Source organism: Pelodiscus sinensis, chromosome 1 (assembly GCF_049634645.1).
Source record: "Pelodiscus sinensis isolate JC-2024 chromosome 1, ASM4963464v1, whole genome shotgun sequence".
NCBI lineage: Eukaryota > Metazoa > Chordata > Testudines > Trionychidae > Pelodiscus > Pelodiscus sinensis.
The window spans coordinates 240,976,042-240,997,851 of NC_134711.1; the positions used below are offsets into that span (position 1 = coordinate 240,976,042).

Genomic DNA, 21,810 nt, shown 5'->3' on the forward strand with positions numbered 1-21,810 from the left:
TAAAATACAAAGACAAAGGTAAACATAAAATGACAAGAAATGTGTAACTATCTACTTATAAATCATTAATGAATAAACAAGAATATATATACAATTATTATTAGATATACAATTATAAGATAGGCATATTGAACCAAATTTACAGATTCCTTTTACTCACATAAACACACTTGTATGTTTTTACTGAAAATTCAAGCACACCCACAAAATGCCATTTTTACTTGGAATTTTAATCATTTTAATGATGAAATAAATCTTTCTATAACTGGTATGACTTTAGAAACTTTGTTTTCATTAGTCTTAACAAGAATCTTTTCAAAATTCATACCCCCTATTGACATAGAGCAATGTTTTATGTGTACAGATGCTAAAAGCCTGTTTAAATTAGTTTTGATAGCTTCAAATAACTTGTACACAATGTATACCATAGTAAAAGTATTATTATTTCTGGTATTTAAAATTAAATGTTTTTTTCAACTATTCTTTTGCAGATGACATATTTTGTAAAACTATGAAAAAGATTAAAAAGTTAAGGTGTGAAATGGCGTATTCTACCAACAAAAGAACACTTACTTTTCATTACAAACAGGAGATTTTGTGAAAGGGAATCTTTATTTTTTTCAATAGCTCCAACAATTTCATAAGTCACCTGCAGTCAAATATAATGGTATAATTAGCAATGTTTAAAACATCTTTGAAAAATCTTTTAGGTATAAAGTCAAATATAAAATTAAGTTGTAGCTGCACAGTGAAGGCTGCAACTAGATAAGCCCTGTTTATAGTCTCCCCTCATTATTACCAATAATTTTAACTAGCATTAGTTTTATTTATTCAGTTTCTGCAATATGACAAAATTAAGTCAAATTGATTTTAAGACACATTGCACTGCAAAACTATTTTGATTCAGGATTTTGACTGATATCTGCCATTTCTTTGTGTCCCAAAAGATGGAAACCAACTTGTTGCTATGCTTTCAAGATTTCATAATGCTCTTGACAGCTAGCATGTAGGCTGCATTTGAAGGAAACACTGTTGTAAAGATCTTTTGTAATTTGAATGTAATGGTGCATGTGTGTGTGTGTGTGCATGTGCGTGCATGCGTGCGTGCGTGCCTGTACACGCACGTAGCTTTGAGATCTTGTGGGGAGATGCAGAGTTATTCTGCTGACATGCTAGCTAGGGATGCCAACTTTCTAATTACACAAAATTGGAAGTGTGAATTCTAGGCGGTGCCAGAAATGATGGCTTCAGGATATAGGAAATATTCGGTCTGGGGCTGAGGTCTATGAGGTGAGTACTCTGGGTGGAGGTGGGTTCTGTGATGGAGCTTGGGATGAGTTACTGGGGAAGAGAGTTGGGGAGTCAGGAGGGAGTTAGGGTGTGGAAGGGGACTTTGGGCTTATGCAGGGAGTTGATGTGTGTGGAGAGATTGGAGGTGGTGGGTCCTGTCGGCACTTACTGTGACTCCCAGGAAGTGGCCACAAGCTCCATGCACTCTGTAGGTGCAGGGAGGCTCCACCATGCCTGTAGGTAATGCCTTCATATGTCCCATTGGTCATGTTTTCTGGACAATGGACTCCAGCAAAAGGAATCCATGTAGCTGGACTCTATGTGCTATCCCCATCTGCAAGTACTGGCTCCACAGCCCCCCTTGGCTGGAAACCTGGAGTTCACTTTTGGGAATCATGTAGAGCCAAGTCAGGTGGGAAGCCTGCCTTAGTCCTGGACTCCCCCTCCCCCATGCCACTCATCCTTTTTAACTGGGCATTCCAGTCAAAAATCAGATGCCTGACAGACCTCGTCAGACAACATTAAAGTCATCAGAACCAACCAGGCTCTGAGCTAGGTGGAAAGACAGAGAAAATTTGTGCAAGTGATTATATGTCCATACTACAGAGCTGTGTCTAGACTGGCCAGTTTTTCCGGAAAATCAGCCACTTTTCCGGAAAAACTTGCCAGCTGTCTACACGGGTCGCTTGAATTTCCGCAAAAGCACTGACTTCCTACTGTAATAAATCAGTGCTTCTTGCGGAAATACTATTCTGCTCCCGTTCAGGCAAAAGTCCTTTTGCTTTTGTGCAAAAGGGCCAGTGTAGACAGCTCAGATTTGATTTCCGCAAAAAAGCCCCGATCGTGAAAATGGCGCGTCTAGATTGGCACAGACGCTTTTCCACAAAAAGTGCTTTTGCAGAAAAGCGTCCGTGCCAATCTAGATGCTCTGTTCCGAAAATGCTTTTAACGGAAATCTTTTCCATTAAAAGCATTTCCGGAAAATCATGCCAGTCTAGACATAGCCCGGGGTTTTGTCTACTCTGCAAGTTTTGGTGGCAGAAAATATGCTAATGAGGGACTCATTAGCATGAGTTGCAATGTCATTAGTATATTTCCTGCTGATTCCTTTTTGCGCAAGGATTTTTTGCACAAAAAGAAGCAGTGTAGCCGCTTCTGTTTTGCACAAAATGGAGAGGCATAATGATCTTGCTCAAAAAGGGGGGGTTGTGCAAAATGGAAGTGGCTACACTGCTTCTTTTTGTGCAAAACCCCCCTGTGCAAAAAGAATCAGCAGAAAATATGCTAATGACATCATGACTCATGCTAATGAGTCCCTCATTAGCATATTTTTTGCCACCAAAACTTGCAGTGTAGACATACCATTTTAAGTTTATAAAGTACATTGCAGATGTTAGTTAATCCTCACAGTAGCACTGTGAAGTAGGACACTGTAAGTATGATTTCCACTTTGAAGGTGGAGCCTGCAGAAAATTGATTCTGTCCTGCTGTAGGCTCTTTTCACTTACGTTACATTTTTTAAAGACACACAGTAAAGATAATCACCAGTAAAAGGATGAGTTTTGGAAAAAAAAGACCACAGTGTGTGTGCATGTTATGTGATGAAATAGCACAACAGGACTCTACTATAATTTATTACCCCATAGGACCACAGAACTGAAATCTTCCTGGACACGAAACTCAGAGTGCATCTACAAAGCACGCTATTTTAATACTTCATCACACATTAGATGTATGTTAAATATGCTAAAAAAATTTATCTCATATATAACAATTGTAAGTAGATGCCACACCATGACTAAGACTGCATGACTAAGGCTGCAAGCAAGGCCTGCATTAACAATTCACGTTGGGTACAATTTTCAAAAGTGCCTAAGTGACTTGTAAGCTTTAGTCCCATTTTCGATTTTGCACAGAGTTAGGGTCTCACTCCCAGTGTCATTCGAAGGAATGTAGGCTCTTATGGTACTTAGGCACTTTTGAAAATGTTATCCCTTTTCTACGTATATTTAGTAATAAACTATGGTCATAAATATACAATTAAGATTAATAATACTGATCAGTAAAATATGTTGCTTCGATTAGATCATCTGACAATTCTTGAATGCTTCATTACTCATGAAAAAAGATTATATGACTTGGATCTTCATAACATGTTATGTTAATTGCATCATTTGACATATAATTAATATGACATCTGTCATAGAAAAGGCCTGACAATAGAACTGCATGCCATTTCTTTTTTTTTATGACAGATGAAATATTATGTAATTCTCTAATGGCATCTCTTACAAAGAGGCAGCATATTTTCTACGCTATTAGTATAATTTAAGTACACTATTAAATGCTGTTCGTGTACTTAAAGTAAATGGTCCACCATATATCTACAGGAAAAAATAATTAATAGAATTTATTTTACAAATCCATAACATTGTTGCTTAATTGAGAATCTTAGGCTTTAACTAAATTATGAGAGTTACTATCAGTAAAGCAGGTGGAGATAATAAATCGTGGTTATATATCTAATCTGACATGAAAAAATTAGGGAACCTGGGGTACGCTGAAATAATGCAGTACTAAATGTTGGTTTTTCAAAAGATAAGACATCCCTCATATTACCAGTAGTACATAAAACAATTATTAGGAAACCTATTTATGATGAAATTACCATCCTCCCTTACAGGGTATATGCAGAAAAAAATCCCTTCAATAACGAGACTCAAAGTCTACTCTACTAACTCAGGCTTGCAGGGCTAAAAATAGAAGTGTAGACATTTGGGCTTAGTTAGCATGCAGGGCTCTGATACTCCCTCCCCCACCAATGTTCCCTCTAATTTTTTTTTCATCCATTTGTGGAATAAATGTTGATACATGCACAGAGGCTCTGGCTGGCAGTGGGTGTTCTGTTAATCAGCTGGGTGGCACATGAATCTCTCGTGCATGACCACCTAAGCACACAGTTTGGAGGGAACACATCTCCTTTTCCTTGCCAGATTTCAGAGCCCACCCTCCAGGCAAAGCCTGCATGTCTACACTACTATTGTTAACCCCACAGGAGAGCCCTGCATGCCTGAGTTAGCTGACCTGGGCTCTTAGATTTGTTTCCACCGATTTTTTATTGCTGTCTAGATATACCCACACTTTTCCTTCCTGACCTGGTAACTTAAGTCAGTGCTTCTGCTCATGAAAGAGTGAGTTTGTAACAGTGGTCTTGTGGCACTTCACACGTATTATGTCACAGTAGTTCTAGTTCAGATATCATCAGTTCATAAGTAAAAAGAAGTTCTACTTTTTTGCCAGCTTTTTGCCAGCCATCCATTTGGACAGTGTTGCTAACCTTGAATGTCAATTTGTCCACTTCTCTCATAAATCTCTACACATTCTTGTCATTCCTAATGCATGAAATAACCATAGAGTAATCCAAAAATTCTCTCCCTCTCCTTCTTCATATCCCTTCCTCAATGCCCAGTTCTGCTGTGATGGCTACAAGGAAGGACTACATTGAATGATGGTCACAGACAGCTATTTAAAAAAAAGAATTGTAAATTACTGAGAACCATCAAGATGTGCACATGCTAGCCTATGTGATTGAACACTCCTATTATCATAAACCCTAACCTCCTCGCCCACCTTTCGTTCTACTGTTTATTATGATTGCTTGTTGCATCTTATTTCAAATTAGACTGTCCTCTTTAGAGCAGGGACTATATCTTCCTGTGTATTTGAATAGCACATAGCGTAATGGGTATGAGATCTTCTTTGGGTCCGTTGTGTGCTAACACAATATAAAGTAAAAAACAGGCATATGCACAGTACCACATGACATCTTGTTGCAGTCAAAAGAAATATTGGGTTGAGTTTATATTGTAAAGGATTAAGTACAAAGGGGAAGGGTTTTTTTTCCTTTTTGTTCTACAAACTGGTTAATCTACCCATAATTGTTTTCACTATTTTTAGTACCGCAGAATCAATGATAGGCCATAAATACCCTTAAAATTCAGGGAAAGTACATATTTTAATTTATGCCTCAGGCTTTTAATGGATTTAGACCCCAAAGACATCTGGAAAAGAATGATCAGGATTTGAACTTTCATCTGGCTCAAAGTGCATCTGCATTCAAATCAGTTAAAAAGTAATACCTGGTGTGCTCTCTCTCTCTCTCTGGGTATGTCTATACTACCACCCTAGTTCGAACTAGGGTGGTTAATGTAGTCAATTGAAGTTGCAAATGAAGCCCGGGATTTAAATATCCCGGGCTTCATTTGCATCTTGCCGGGCGCCGCCATTTTTAAATCCCTGGTAGTTCGGACTCCGTGCCCGTGGCTACACGCGGCACGGAGTAGGTAGTTCAAATTAGGCTTTCTAATTCAAACTACCATTACATCTCGTTCTACCTCTGTCGGGGCCTGGGCAGCATAGTCCTGGTCCCTCTCAGGAGGAGCCACTGGTCTGCCACTTCCCAGGGACAGGCAACCCAGCTCCAGTTCACCCTCCCCATGAGGAACTGCTGGGGGGGCTGACACTATGGCTGGCCAGGAGAGCCAGACAGCACCCCCTCCTGCCAGGAGCCACCAAACAGGACTGCTGGGCATCCCAGCCCTGTCCTTCCTGTGAGAAGCCACTAGGGGAGCCAGGCAGGTTGGCAGCTGGGCAGGCCCCCTGCCAAGAACTGCCAGCTGGGGGGGTGGGACTAGGCAGTGCAGCCATAGCCCCCTGGGAGGAGCTGCTGGTGTCCTGGTTCCCAAGAACCTTAGTCCCCCCACCCCCTCCCTGAAGGTGCTGGCACCATAGCAGCTCCACCCTTGCCAAGATGGGGGCTCCAGTAAGCCCCCCCATGCCACCTGTCATGTCCCTGTTCTGAGACACTCCTCCACCCTTTGTCCTGATTCTTGCACCCCCACTCCTTCCCTCAGCCCCTCACACCTTCCATCCTCTGCCCTGAGTCTCCTCTCCTGCAGCTTCCAGCCCTGCTGAGTTCTGCACCACCATCCCATGCTATGAGTCCTGCATCTCCCAGACCCCAGCCATGAGTCATGTACCTCCCATCTCCTTCTCTGACCCCCCCCCCCACATCCCAGCTCCCTACTGATTGCCTCAACCCTCCACTCCCTACCCTGAGCCACCATAAGAACCCAGAAAATGCCAGATAAATCCTTTAGTTGAGCTATTGTGTAATAAAAATAAATATATTCTGTATTGTTTGGATACTATTACATTTTTGTGGTGGGTTATGCACATGATATAAAATTAATTTAACATTTTATGCTGATAAGGCTTCTCACCATGATACTCTGCAAGACAGTTAAGAAACTAGTCTTCATCTTCAGTTAAAAGTTTAAATTTGGTTATAAGTAAAAATATATTTATCATTTTGTATAATTTAAATGCACCCTTTGAGTGCAAATATCAATGTGATGAGCTCTCATTGGTATTTTTTTTTTGTACATTCTTGCCAGAACATAAAGATGTAGATAAAAGGAGTATCAAGTCTTTGATGAAACAATAAGATCACTTACAAGTTTGAACCTTTCAATCTCTTTAGTTTTCTTTCTAGAACCTAACCCTTTTTAAATGAACATTCTTCATATATTTACTCTAATACGCTGATAGAAATAATAGACGATGAAGAGGCAAATCTAGTGAAAAAGAAGTGTTGGCTAGATTTTTTGTTGTTATTGTTTTCTTTTTAAAGGAAGATCTGTAAATGAACCTAACTTCTCTCTGTAAAAGAGAATACCTCTGTCAAATAACCTTTTGTGGCTTAGGTATAGTTTAGAGTACACTGATGTGATTATTATGTCTGGAGATTCAGCCTGAAACAAGATAAAGAAAATAAAAGCTTCCCTATTGATTAATCCATCTCTTTCGTCTTTTGATTTAAGGTTCAGTTTCAGAGTCTGCCTGGGTTGTAAAATTGTCTCACACAAAGCTCCTGTTGGTGAAGGTGAGTTGACAGTTGAGAGAGGTATTTTTGACACATACATAGTTGGGAAATTGAACGGATATTGATCTGCACTTACAGGACATTATGTAAACAGCTTTAAAGAGCAAAGAAGCTGGTCTTTTGGGCTGATCAGTTTATTACAACACTGCAGGTCAAAACTGGCAAGGCATATAATGTCAAGGAGTCTATCAAATCTCTTAATGTGTGTGTAAATTTAAACTGTATAAAGCTTGAGTTATAATGCCAAATTGTTCAGATAACGTGGCTAACATAGATAGAATCTCTCAGTCAGTACATTAAATGTCTATTGTTTAAAGATGTGGCTGTTAGCTTAGTACTAGAATGATATATTTCAGATTTACTTACAGGTACCTTAACACCCTTGTTATAATAAAAGAGATATTTTGAGCCCTGGCAAAAGTTCAGTGATGGAATACTGTCCTTTTCCTTAACAAAAAAAAAAAAATCACTTCCATCAGCAAGGCTAACAACGCAGTAAAATAATTAATGAGAAACCATGATGGCATGTAGGAGCCAAAGAGTTGACGTTAATGTTCTGAATTAAGTAAGTATCCCAAAATTCTATATTTCACTGTACTGGTACAATTCCATCACATGGCGCAATGCATTTATTAAATAAATCAAAATATAGATTAGGTTCAGCCATACATATACAGTAACCATTTTGTTATCCAGCATGTTGGGGAAATGAGGGGTTCTGGTTAGTAAAAAATGTGGTTAACTAAGAGTTCAAAGTGTGGGAGGAGGATCTAGGAAATGTTCCCTCTAATCTTTTCCTTCCATGTGCAGACTTTTTCCATCCATGTGCAGAATACATTTTGGCCTTGTCTACACTGGCAAGTTATTCCGGTAAAATCAGCCGCTTTTCCGGAAAGCTTGCCAGCTGTTTACACTGGCCGCCTGAATTTCTGGAAAAGCACTAACAATCTAATGTAAAATCATCAGTGCTTTTCCGGAAAAACTATGTTGCTCCCGTTCGGGCAAAAGTCTTTTTCCGGAAAACTGTTCCGGAAAAGGGCCAGTGTAGACAGCACAGTAGTGTTTTCCGCAAAAAAGCCCCGATCGCGAAAATGACGATCGGGGCTTTCTTTGCGGAAACGCGCGTCTAGATTGGCCACGGACGATTTTCCAGAAAAAGTGCTTTTCCGGAAAAGCGTCCTGCCAATCTAGATGCGCTTTTCTGGAAAGACTTTAACGGAAAACTTTTTCCGTTAAAAGCATTTCCAGAAAATCATGCCAGTGTAGACGTAGCCTTTATGTATACTGAGGCATCTGTGAATTGTGTACAACTAGCAGAAACAAAAACCCCAACTGTGGGCTCTCTGTTCATCAGGTGGGTGGCATTTGAATCTCTCTTGAGAGGCTGACAAGTGCACAGCTCACAGAGAACACTGACTCCAATCTGCAGCAGGGCAATAGGGTGTGGGAGAGGGTACTGGCTCTGGGGTGGGGCCCGAAATGAGGGTTCATGATGCAAGAGGGGAAACCTGGTTGGAGCAGGAGGGTGAGAGCAAGAAGGGATGAAGGCTCCAGTTGCGGGTGGGGCCCAGGATGGCAGGTTGGGGGTACTGGAGGGATTGTGGGGTTCAGGTTCTGGGAGGGAGTTTGTGTGCAGGAGGGGACTTGGAGCAGTGTGTTGCAACATGGGCAGGGGTGGCAGGTTTGTATAATTTTTGGTGGTGCCCAGAATTTTGGTGGTCTAGTGTCTCCCCCACACTGTGAGCCAATATATATTTTATTAAATAATGTAAAAATGGACTGGAAACCATAAATGTTTAACAGTTTCCCTTTATTGCACAATATCACTATTGTAAGAAAAAATATTTAACTTGTTTGGATGTGCCACTGTGGCACCCAAGTTATTAATAAATATCTTATAAACCTTTACCTTTTCCCTCTGTTTCCATGTCTCCTCCCCTTGCTCCATCAGCTCCTCCGGTGCCTGCTGGCCCCCAACCTCTCACCCTCCTCTGCTGTCCTGACTCTTGCCCTTCTCACTTCCCTCAGCCTTCCTGAGATCTGCCCCCTCCACCAGCCCTTCTCTCCCCCCTGTGCCCACTCCTCCAGTAACCCCCCTCTGCTCATGTGAGCTACCCCTCCTCATCCCCTCTCCTAAAATGTCCCTTTACACACCTGCCCTGCCTCTCTCCTCTGGTGTTGGTCCTTCCCCTGCAGGTGTCTGCTCTTCTGCTTCACCCCCCAGAATCCCCTGGCACCTGCATCTTCCCTTTCCCCTGCACCCTCCTGGTGCCTCCCCATTCCCTCACTGCCCCTGCCCCCTTTGCCCTCTTTTTTCCTGATGTCCACCCCCTCACCACCTTCTGCCTCCTGTTCCCCTCATGCCCCTGTGCCCTCACACATGACTTGCTCCATCCCCGCCTTCCTCATGCCCACCCCTTCTTTCAAGCCTTCTCCCAGCACCTCCCCCTCTTCCTCTAGCCCCCAGTGCCCTTACCGTCTCCTCTTCCAGCATCACCCTGTCCCCCTCCCACTGACACCTCCCTTCCTGCCCTTTTCCTCAGTCTCCACTTGGCCGCTTGGCATTTGTCTCTCCTCCATCCGGTCCCTTGGTACCTTCCCCTTTCTTCTCCTGACCTGCCTCCCTCCCCTCAGCACAAGCCCCTTCCTCTCTCACTCCTTCCCCCTATTTTTTCCCCTCCCCATCCCATCCCTTCTCCACCCCACCTTTTTCCTTCTAGTTTGCAGCGCTGGAGTCTGTGATCAGGCCCCAGCTGCTTCTGGGGCAACAGACCACTTGCCAGGCCTGGAGCTGGGTCACGCAGTGCAACTCTGGGCCATGCGGTTTTAAAGTTCCGCCCGTGCGTCTCCCCTCTCAGCTGTTGCGCAGTGTTTCAGCATGCTGCACATGCGCAGCTTTCATTCTGGCAGGGACACTTCGGTGCCAGGGGGGATGCTCTGGGGCTGGGGGGGGGGGGGAGAAAAGGATGCACGGGGGGAGGGGGATGGCAGGTGGGGGCCAGGGCCCACTCCAGGCAGGGCTGGGGGAGAGACCCAGCTCCAAATATTGGTGGAGCATGGCCCCCGGCTCTGAATATTGCTGGAGCATGGGCACCACAAGCCCATATAACTTGCCACCTATGAACATGGGAGAGGCTTTGGGATACCAGATATGGGCAGTGCTCAGCTCGGGCACAAGTGGTGACATGTCGCTGGATCTGCAGCTTCCACTGGCTGCAATTCCAGCCAATGGGAGCTTCAGACCCAGTGCTCAGGGTGGGACAGGAGCAGCACACCGAAACCTTGTGACCATTCCTCTGCCTAGAAACAGCAGGGACATGTTGCTGCCTCTGAGAGTCATGCACAGCCAGTGAGGGAGCCTGCTGCCCTTGTCCCAACCAGATTACAAACCAAAATTTCAATGAAGATCAGCAATTCCACTTCATAGAGTTTATATCTGGTAGAGAGCAAGGTAACACAGCATTTACTGTTCAGAGTATGTAGTACGGCACAGCTACTTTAGAGGCTGCTTTTTCCTCCATGATGCCTCAAGACAACTATGTATTTCAGTGAAAAATGCAGCTGAATACAACCAGGTTCTGAGTATTAGATACTGGGAATAAAGCATTCTCAGAAGCAAGAACCCAGCTGTACAACTCCTTTCCAAAAAAGATCAGACTAAGCCCTATCTTTGTGGTAGTTCATGGCAAGGAATAAAACAACCTTTTGATAAAGGTTGCCACCAGAATTGATTTTTTTAAATAAATTCTAACACTCAACATCATGTATTTCTCCCACTGTTCCAAAAAAACCCCCCCCAAAAAATCAAGTCCAAAAGCCCACAAAAGACCTTATTGTTCTGTTTTTACTCTTTTAATCATTTACATTCTGTGGTACTAAGTGCTAAATAATATCCTAGAACAAAGAGACCTATGTAAAGATGCTATGGTGTTCTCTTCAATTGCACAATTAAACCCCAGAGAAACTCTACTCTGGAAGGGGATTGCTTCTCATAAAACCAAACAGAAAAGAGACAAAATCACCAAATCAAGAACAATCCTCAGAATTGACATAATGGAGTGAAAGCTAAAAGAGACTGAACCAAGATTAGCAAGAAAAACAGGATGAAACTGAAATAAGATTGGTTCTCACTAAACCAAACAGAAAAGAGATAAACGAGAGAAATTTAGAGTAGTGCTCTGTTTTGGCACATCTAAATCAATGCTTAAAGTTTGAAAACTTCCAATGATCTTGGAAACCAAATTGACTATAGCTCTTCCAAATGATAAGTTTATAGGGATGAAGACAAAAATGTATTTGATGAAATTCCTATTTACAAAAATTATTTAAATTAACTTCATAAAAATAGCACTGTATTTTTCAAAAAAATGCAATCATTTCAATAAAACATGTACATTTTCCTTTTATTTTTAAATAATTAATTGAGTTAAGGACCTTAGCAATGCTCGGTAAATCTGCTAGTGGATTTATATAGCAAAAGTGGAGGAGCTTGGTTTGCCAAACTGATCAGCAAACCAATGCTGACAACTTATGTGAAAAGGCTGCAAAACAACAAGTCTCTGAAAGAAAACCTTATAAGCCAGTCACTGGCAAAGCCAAATTCAGAAGTACTTAATGAGGCTATTAAGAATGCTGGCCAGACAACACAGTTTGTGTAAACAAACATGGTTTGTCACTTCGTATTTAAACAAGAGACACCATACAGTACAAACTGAAGGCCATTATTAGGTATATAATCTTGAATTCGGACACCGCTTCTTACCAAGACTAGCAAATGAAGCTAAACTGATTGGTTAGATGCATGACAGAATGAGGAGCAATGCTCTCAAGAATGAGGAGAATGCTCTCAAGTTGCAATGGGGGAGGCCTAGGTTAGGGTATGTCTACACTACCCCGCTAGTTTGAACTAGCGGGGGTAATGTAGTAATCCACAGTTGCAAATGAAGCCCGAGATTTGAATTTCCCGGGCTTCATTTGCATGAAGCCGGCCGGCGCCATTTTTAAATGCCGGCAAGTTCGGACTCCGTGCCACGCGGCTACACGCGGCATGGACAAGCTAGTTCGGATTAGGCTTCTATGTTCCACGAGACGTACAGCTAGTTCGGATTAAAAGCCTAATCCGAACTAGCTAGTCCGTGCCGCGTGTAGCCGTGCGGCACGGAGTCCGAACTAGCTGGCATTTAAAAATGGTCATCTGGGAGATCCATCGGGGGGCTGTCAGTATCCAGGAGGCCCTGTGGGAGAGCTTCCACCTGAGAAGCACTAAGTGCCCCCCTGGTCTGCCCCACTGGGGGCTTGTGCCTCATTCCTCCCTCACGTCCTTCCATTTACCCATCCCTAACGCCCCTTCCTGATGTCAAATAAAATACATGTTTTTTCATGAACACAAACTCTCTTTATTTACAAAACTCGGGGGGAGAGAATGAAACTCTGGTGAGACTGGGGAAAGGAGGCGGGAGAGGGAAGAAGAGAGGGTGGGAGAGGAGAAGGGGAAACCTGGAAGGAGGGAGCTGGAAGCAAGAGGAAGAAGGGGAAGGGAAAGGGGAAGTTCAGGGTTCAAGGTGGGGGTCTCACCAGACCAACTTGATTTTCATGCAAACCTGCTCCTGGGTTTGCATGTGGCCTTTGGTGGCCAGGCTTGCAGCTATCCTGCCATAGACAGCCACGTTTCTCCATCTAGTACAGAGAACATGGACATTAGGGGCATCCCCCCCAAACCTGAATAAGGTCCATGATCTCCACCCTGGACCAGGAAGGCACCCACCTCCTCCAGCCCCTGGCAGGCTCCCGGGAGCTGGCAGACTGTTCCTTGGGAACGGTGGAGGCTGCCAGTGGCTTGCTGGCTCATGTTTTGGGGCCACTGGGTCAGGGCAGTGACTGCTGGTTCTGGCCTGGCAGGCTTGGAGTTGGCACAGGCACTGTGGCCAGAGTCTATCCCTTTACGGGCTCCGGGGATGGTGGGAGGGAGAGCAGTGTTCTTGGTTGAGGCTGGAGTGGCCACCAGCGCACCCTGGGAAGGCTGGACACTCCCTAATTTGAAATAAGTGTCTACACAGCACTTATTTCGAAATAGCTATTTCGAATTTGGCATTATTCCTCATAGAATGAGATTTACCAAACTCAAAATAAGCGCTCCGCTATTTCGAATTTATTTTGAAATAGCGGTTTGGCTGTGTAGATGCTAGGAAAGTTATTTCGAAATAAGGGCTGTTATTTTGAAATACAGGCAGTCCCCAGGTTACGTACAAGATAGGGACTGTAGGTTTGTTCTTAAGTTGAATCTGTATGTAAGTCGGAACTGGCGTCCAGATTCAGCCGCTGCTGAAACTGATCAGTTTCCACAGCGGCTGAATCTGGATGCCTGTGCTGACTTACATACAGATTCAACTTAAGAACCCCAGGCATCCCCAAGTCAGCTGCTGCTGAAACTGATCAGCGGCTGATTCCAGGAAGCCCAGGGCAGGGGATTCCTGTAGTCAGCCACTGGTCAGTTTCAGCAGCAGCTGACTTGGGGATGCCTGGGGCAGAGCAGCTGGGGTGCTGCCGGGTTGGTCCAGTAGCGCCCAGAGCGGCGAAGACTACTTTTGATGCTTTTGTGAGTCTATTCTTGAAACCACTTGGGTCCTTAGACGATGCCATACAGGAATCTGCAACAACAGCAGATCTTTGTCCAGCAATAGAAGCTATTCTTGTATCAGTCAGAGAATACATGGAAAACATACTGGAAGAAACAAAGACTTCAGTTCAGAAGTTGACTGATTAAGGCACGTATATTGATTCCTGAAGTGAAGAGGACAAGAAATATTTGTTAAAGACAGCTGAAAAAGTATACAGATGTGATACTTACAAATCTACAACAGCAACCTCTGTATTCTACTCAAATTCTCCATAGCTTTTATAGATGCCTATCTCTAATTGACAATATTTTTCCTTCTCTTTCCCTCCGTACCCCGTCTTTCTCTGCTATTTATTTGTACCCTGGATCCCTTACTACATTCATCTGAAGAAGTGGGTTGTGCCTACAAAAGCTCATGATATCATCCACATTTTTGTTAGTCTCTAGGGATGCAACTACACAGCACCCGAAACTCAAAATAAGATACACAATTTGTGCTACACAAATTGCGTATCTTATTTTGATTGAATTTTGAAATAATGTATTTTGAAATTTGGTGTGTCCACAAAGCACCCAATTTTGAAATAACACACTATTTTGAGACATCCCTTAATCCTCATGGACCAAGGGTTATAGTTATCCCAAAATAGTGCGTCTGCTATTTTGAGACCTATCTCGAAATAGTGGGTGCTTTCAAAAGACGTGGGGTAGCTATTCTGGAATACCTCCAGTATCCTGAAATAGTCTCGCTGTGTAGATGTACCCTAAGATGCTGCATGACTATTTGTTGTTTTTTAAGTTTATAAAATCCTGACAGTTGAGTGGAGTAAGGCTTTACCAGCAATAGGCTGCCTTTTGATGATGACAGAATAGAGAATTTGAACACAGAGTGGAATATCTTATGAATGCTTCCCTGACAGCTATCTGAGAGGTGGAAAGAGACACATGGGCTGTGTCTAGACTGGCAAGCAGTTGCTTTTGCGGAAAACTTGCCAGCTGTCTACACTGGCCACTTGAATTTCCACAAGAACACTGACTTCCTACTGTCTGAAATCAGTTCTTCTTGCGGAAATACTATGCTGCTCCCATTTGGGCAAAAGTCCTTTTGCGCAAAGCTTTTGTGCAAAAAGGCCAGTGTAGACAGCTCAGATTTGTTTTGCGCAAAAAATGGCGATCGGGGCTTTTTTGCGCAAAAGTGCGTCTAGATTGGCACGGACGCTTTTCCGCAAAAGCACTTTTTGCGGAAAAGCATCCATGCCAATCTAGACGCTCTTGTCCGCAAATGCTTTTAACGGAAAACTTTTCCGTTAAAAGCATTTGCGGAAAATCATGCCTGTCTAGACGTAGCCTGGGTGTTTTTATGTAAATACAGTTGCTCCTGGACACTATTTTGCTTAGATTTGCTAGATATTCAGCTGATGGAGTGGTGTTTTGTTCACTGTAATCAACTTGACTGGGATTGCATCACAGATTATGTTATTACTAAATGCAGAGATAGTGAAATATGATCACCAATGTTTGTAATTATTGTCGGAACAGAGAAAAGAAAGACTGTGCGTAACCTGTCCCAAAGAAGGAAGCCACTCTCAATTTAAAGAACCCCAGATGGACAAATGCTCAAACATTGGAGCCCCATGAAAGAGAGGAGGACGTGATTCCCAATCAGCAGACTGTATGCCCTCAAGTGTTGCTGCAAGACTGGTTTGACCTGTGTGTCCCCACAGATCCAAGAATAGAGCTAAATAGATTTCATTAGGAGTCTTATTTGTTATTTTTAAAATGCTCCATCACCTGAAGCAGGACTATGTTTTTACCAAGCCTGCATAGAGCTAAAATCACTAAGCAGCTGCCCAGTGGGGGCAGCCATTGGGAGCAGTGAACAAGCTGCTGTTGGGGTGGCTAGCAGGAACAGCAAACAGGAGGGCAGGTGGTTGGTGGGATGACTGGTGGAAAGAGGGAGCATAGTGGCATTTGCCCCTGCAAGAATAATGAGAAGAGAATTCATGTAGGTATACCTGTGAACTCTGAGTCTGTGCTGACCAAACCCAACTCTGAGTGGGGCTTTAAGGGGGGCATACTACAAGAAATAGGGAGTTGGACTAAAAAACCTCAAGCAAAGAACATTGCCCAGCAGACTCTTATGCTCATGCTTTTATAACATGGATACTGCACGTGCTGTTTTGCTTCGATTAATGCTAGGTTATTTTTATTAAACCCTTTCTACCTCAGGCTCAGTGCTTCTGAGAGAGGAAGAATAGCCTTTCAGAGGTGTCCAGTGAGTAGAGTGAAATGTTTCCATCTGCCTGGTTGCAGGGTCAAGATGTGCAACATAGTTATATCCTTCAATATAACACCCCCAAGATATTGAACCCACATCTAACTGCTGTCCATTGCTACTGGCAGAAGGGTTGCACTTAAAAATCGACAACAGTAACTTCTGTATTCTACATAGCTTGTATGTAGTCCTGTCATATAAAACACTGTCAGTTGAGTGGAATAAGGGTTTACTAGCAATGGGGCTGCCATGTGATAAAAAATGGAAAAGCCATTTTAAACTTATTAAGAAATACGTGGGAAAATTAATTTTTAGCTACCTGAGGAAATCAGGATATCTGCCCTCTACTGTTTAACAGAAAATTTGCATCCACTGTAAGGGCATTATTTTGGAAGAACAAAATGTGCGTCTACACAGCAAGCCATTATTTTGAAATAATATAAAGCTGGAGGACTTCTTACTCTGACTCCTGTAACCCTCATTTCATAAGGCATAAGGGAAGTCAAAAGAAGAGCATTCTTCCTTCAACTTCCTGTTGTGTAGACGGTGCCAAAAGCCGAAGTAAGCTATTTCAACTTCAACTGCACATTTGACATAGCTGAAGTTGTGTATCTTAATTCGACTTTTTCCCTGCAGTGTGAAAGTGCCTTATTAAACATACAATCATTCTAGACACATTAGACTGACTGAATTTAAATGGACAATCTTAGAGATTGAAATCTCCATATCCAATTATCAAACATCTTTGTACCAGTCATACATTTTCCTAGGAGTCTAATGTCAATAATGAGAAACTTTATTGATGTTAAGGGAGTTTCATCAGAGTATAATTGATATACATGAAAACAGAATCAGGCCCTTTTGTTTTAAATGTCAGGATCTCCACAGTCAATGAGGTGTTACCTTTCATTTCCTTCAGTTATATTTAATTGCACATTTTAGCAATGGCTATCTAAATCTGCCAGACTATACTGATACTTTTTGTATGACATTTTTATTTTGTATTGCCAATAAAACTTCATAAATATAAAGTTCTGATTTGCTAGCAATTTGTACCTCAAATTCTGTAATAGCGCAAGCTTAAGGACAGCATCAGCACAAGTAAAATCCCTTAAAAATTCCTTGGGGGCTATTTCGGGAGGGGGCGAAAGAGAGAGTTGTCTATTTTTAAAATGAACCTGTTCAGCTATGTTAATATGGGAAAATCTGCATTTACATATTTATTTATTCAACAAACTATTCTTGTTATTAGAAATGACATCCTGTGATGATACAATGATCCCATGATAAATGAAAAAGGGAAATGTCTTTTTGAAAGATGCTCAATCACTATTCAAATAGGCAAGTTTTTCAAAAGGATCTTTCTATCTTTGCAAAACAAGAGCCTCAAGTCACGATCCTGTCAAGAGCCTATCAAACCTTGTACATACCAAGACAATTCTTAATCTGGTTTACACTAGAGTATCTCTACTGACTTTAATGGAACTATGGGAATTTACACCACAGAGCTGCTGGCTTACTGTTCATAATTTAAATAAAACATAATTAACATTGCTGAGGAAAGGTTAAACCAGAAGTCTCTTTATAAAATGAAATTCTAAGGGCAAAACACAAATTAATGAAAGGTATACCATTTACCACTCAAGTCCTAAGTTTTGGAATTTGGTACCTGAGGCTTTGATCTTAATTAATGGCCCTACTGAATGTTTTGTAAGAGGATACCACAAGCACATTCCTCCCTCCCCCAGCCCGCCGTGTGCTTTTTCAATGTGCTTATTGTTTTTGTTAGGAGTTTAATTTTCATTCCTTAACTGCTTCACTGCTGCTCTTTCATGCCAACTTGCATATTGTTCTGGGGTGCAGCAGCATTCTAGCCCTATTCTGATACAAATTTATCATTGCAATAGAACATCCTGGCACACAATCTACCTACCTATCTAAGTCTAATATGTTTACTACACTGAGCAGCACTGCAGAAGAATGTTGCTTGAACTTCGTGGGGTATGATGAAGAGTAGTGAAGCCATTAACTTTGTTTGAAAGAGTTATGTGCTATGCATTGTTGTTGACAAGCTTCATTTCTCTTGGCATGTGCGTGTATGCACGCAGTATAACGTGTACTTTGTAACAATTGTCTGCTCAACATCATTTGTAATTAAGTACCGTAATTAGATATCCCAGTTAACCAGACTGTACCAATTATAGTGAAATTGAGATTGTGATCAGTCTTCATCATTGATCAACTTGCCTGTTTCCCATGCTTATCTCTCCTGTCTTCTCCCTGCCTGAAAAGGAAAGAACCTAGACCAATTGCCTTATTTAACACCCTCCCCCCCCACACACACCCCTGCACGCACATGCACACATACTATACACTCATGTAGCTTAAATGTTGATCTTTGACTTATATCGGAGAGAGAGAAAAGGCCAATCTAATTAGACATAAGAACCAAATCCTGCAATTCTTATTCTGTATCCTTACATGATGACTTTATTTGGAGTTTTGACTAGATAATGACTATAGGGTTTAAACCACTGATTCTATACACTACATTCAGAGCACATAAGAACATAAAGAACATAAGAACATAAGAACGGCCGTACTGGGTCAGACCAAAGGTCCTTCTAGCCCAGTATCCTGTCTGCCGACAGTGGCCAGCACCAGGTGCCCCGGAGAGGGTGGACCGAAGACAATGATCAAGTGATTTGTCTCCTGCCATCTCTCTCCAGCCTCTGACAAACAGAGGCCAAGGACACCATTTTATCCCCTGGCTAACAGCCTTTTATGGTCCTAACCTCCATGAAGTTATCTAGCTTCTCTTTAAACTCTGTTATAGTCCTAGCCTTCTCAGCCTCCTCTGGCAAGGAGTTCCACAGGTTGACTACACACTGTGTGAAGAAGAACTTTCTTTTATTTGTTTTAAACCTGCTATCCATTAATTTCATTTGGTGTCGTCTAGTTCTTCTATTTAGGGAACTAATAAATAACTTTTCTTTACCGGCCCTCTCCACATCACTCATGATTTTATAGACCTCTATCATACCCCCCCCCCCCCCCCAGTCTCCTCTTTTCTAAACTGAAAATCCTCAGACCCTCAAGAGTAAACCAGAATGAGCCTGAAGAAGGATTTTTGAAATTTCCTTTGGGCCAATATCCTATTGGACATATCTGTCAGCATCTTGTACTGTGCCATATTAAGCACCAAAAGAAATAATAAAGGTGTATAAAATGTATTTCCCATATCAGTGAAAAGAGAAAAGTCATTTTCCTACACTAAGAATGGTACCTGCACTTTTTTTAAAAAAAGCATCTGATTTTGGTTGTTTGGCGAGAGGGCCAAAGGAACAGCATGCAGACAAAAATAAAAGAAGAGAATGGGTAAAGAGAATTAATGTAAAAAAGGGGAGAAAGTGTACAGGATTTCACTGCCAGTCATAACTTTCCAAATTATAATTTTTTGTTAGGGAAAACGTGATGAATTTTTCACAAAAATTGCCAAATATTTGCCCTTTTTTTGAGCATCTGGAGAGCTGGTAAAAAAGTTTTGAAATTTTAAAAAAGCACAATATTTTGGTGAATTTTTCACCAGAAACCCCTCCCTTTTTTAGCTTGGTGCAACTTGGTGAGGATTTTCAGAACTTCTCTTGGGCCAAGAAATTCTCATAGTGCTCCTACCAATCATCATGGATCTGAAAAGTGTCCATACAAAGACACAGGTGCCTGTGGCAAAAATTATGAGATCCATAGGCCACAGACTTCATAATTTTTATCACAGGCTCTCTCATCTCAGAGAGATCCCTGGATCTCCACAAGCTATTCTCCCCATCCCCAGCATCTCTGCATGCTGTGGAGAGTCTCTGCAGAGGCAGAGCAGCTCCACATGCTGCCTCTGTTCTCCCTCTCCACCCCAGCACTGACCCAACTTCCAGTCCATTGGCCAGGAATTCTGGATCTCTTCAGGAAACTGTCCTCAAGTCATTCATTCTTCAGGAAATTGTGTTCTATTGTTCCCTCCTATAGCGGTAGCAATCAGTGTTTTGACACACGGGGAGATGCAGAAGACTGGGTCAACCCTGCAACAACTCTCCCTCTACCGTAGTTCTCTGTCCACTCCCTCTACCAGCCCCTTTGGCCTCTCTATGATTCCCTCTACCATTACTCCCTCTGGGTCTTATTTTCTGGAGCTTCTCATTAAGTTGTCTGTCTTACACCTTCTTATCTCTCTAATGTATTTACTTTCATGTATTTCAAGTGTTAATGAATGCACTTTGGGAGTCCTCCTTCAGCCCTCGGTGTAAACTGACCCCATCTTTCCATGTTTCGCTCATAGGACTTTCTACAACGTTGGGTAGACAGCAATAACATCTGCGCCTTTGTAATGGGATGAGTGAAAAAGACCAAATGGGGTTTTGCTCAGGGTTTATAAATGTTATCATTGCTCAGGGTACCAAATATGTTTAAATGATATAAGTACCATGTAAAATCCCAAATCAACCTCATTTTCATTTCTAATGTCATATCATATACAGTATGTATACATGCATTTTTCATTAACTATATGAGCTGAATTTAGTAGTAGTAGCTAGGTTACTGTTTTTTTCATTGTGGAAAATTGTGTGTGCTATTTTATGGATTAAATGACTGAATGACATAATCGCCTCCTCCCGAAGTCCATCACTAAGCGCAGTAATATTATTAAGTGTCCCTTGTGTGACATGGTGATGTCTACCCCTGGCCAGTGAGGAAGGAGTATAAACTAAATAATTTATTTATGAGCCTTTGAATTTTGAGATGTTAGATTCTTTCTAACAATGTATTGTCCAATAAAGTGAATAGTTTATCATGGACTCAGCTCTTTCTGTTAGCTATCAGAAGTTATTAGTTCAGAAACTTTGAGGAATCCCTTTAGATCTTATTTCCCTTTTCCTTAGCCATATATTATTAATTACTTACTTTCCTCTCCTCACTTACCCTTCCAGCGTAATGCATAATAGTGAAGTTGGGACTCTGATCCTTTGGTGCAACATTACCATTTCCATCTTTTGCGGAAAAATATACAGCACTTGTGTCTGAGGTTTCCACGTAAGACTGAAGGCGTTTAGAAAGATTCTGTTCAACAGACCAAATGGATTGGCTTTCTTCATCCAGCATTGCCAAAAAACCTGATGGCTTCTAAAAGGAAAAATGGAGGTGCTTAAATTTCTCTGCTTTTACTCATAGGCAAAATACAATTCTTCCATTTACACTAAAATGTCTTTTTTATTAAGCAGAATTGTGTTTAGTGAAAATCTGCCAAACACATCAGATGGTCATCTACAAAAAAGTACAAAGATTCATATTTGATTTACTCAAAAATTGTGATGGTCACTAATCTCCTAAGAAAATTACAAGGGATTATGCTATTTCATGCTTCAAAAGTCATTTCCAAGGACAGATGATATCTCCATGGTCTCAACAGGAGCCAGAATTTTGCAGTAGTATCTAGGGTCTGCTTTAGAACCCCTACGTGTGGGGGCAAATGGATCAGTATAGTGAGTCAACCTCTCCCAAACCCTTTCCTATGTACTGGTGCACAGAGCAATGATAGAGGCCTCCTTTTATGAGTCCCTTGTACCTCTCACCTTTTCTTTAGACACTTAAATCAGAAACTGATATCCAAATTTTTGTTAGCCTGACACACATAGT

General features: G+C 41.9%; 1 protein-coding gene across 5 annotated transcripts in view; it reads right to left on the minus strand.

The window, feature by feature from the left end:
- MYO16 (myosin XVI) overlaps nucleotides 1–21,810 on the minus strand; it is a 517,195-nt gene that overhangs the window by 110,264 nt on the left and 385,121 nt on the right. For all 5 annotated transcript variants that reach the window (XM_075918615.1, XM_075918625.1, XM_075918604.1 and 2 more), the window contains exons 23-24: nucleotides 21,097–21,297; nucleotides 574–649 (exon numbers count right to left, since the gene is read on the minus strand). In XM_075918615.1, coding sequence (XP_075774730.1) covers nucleotides 574–649; nucleotides 21,097–21,297 — 277 coding nt within the window. The remainder of the gene's footprint in view (nucleotides 1–573; nucleotides 650–21,096; nucleotides 21,298–21,810) is intronic.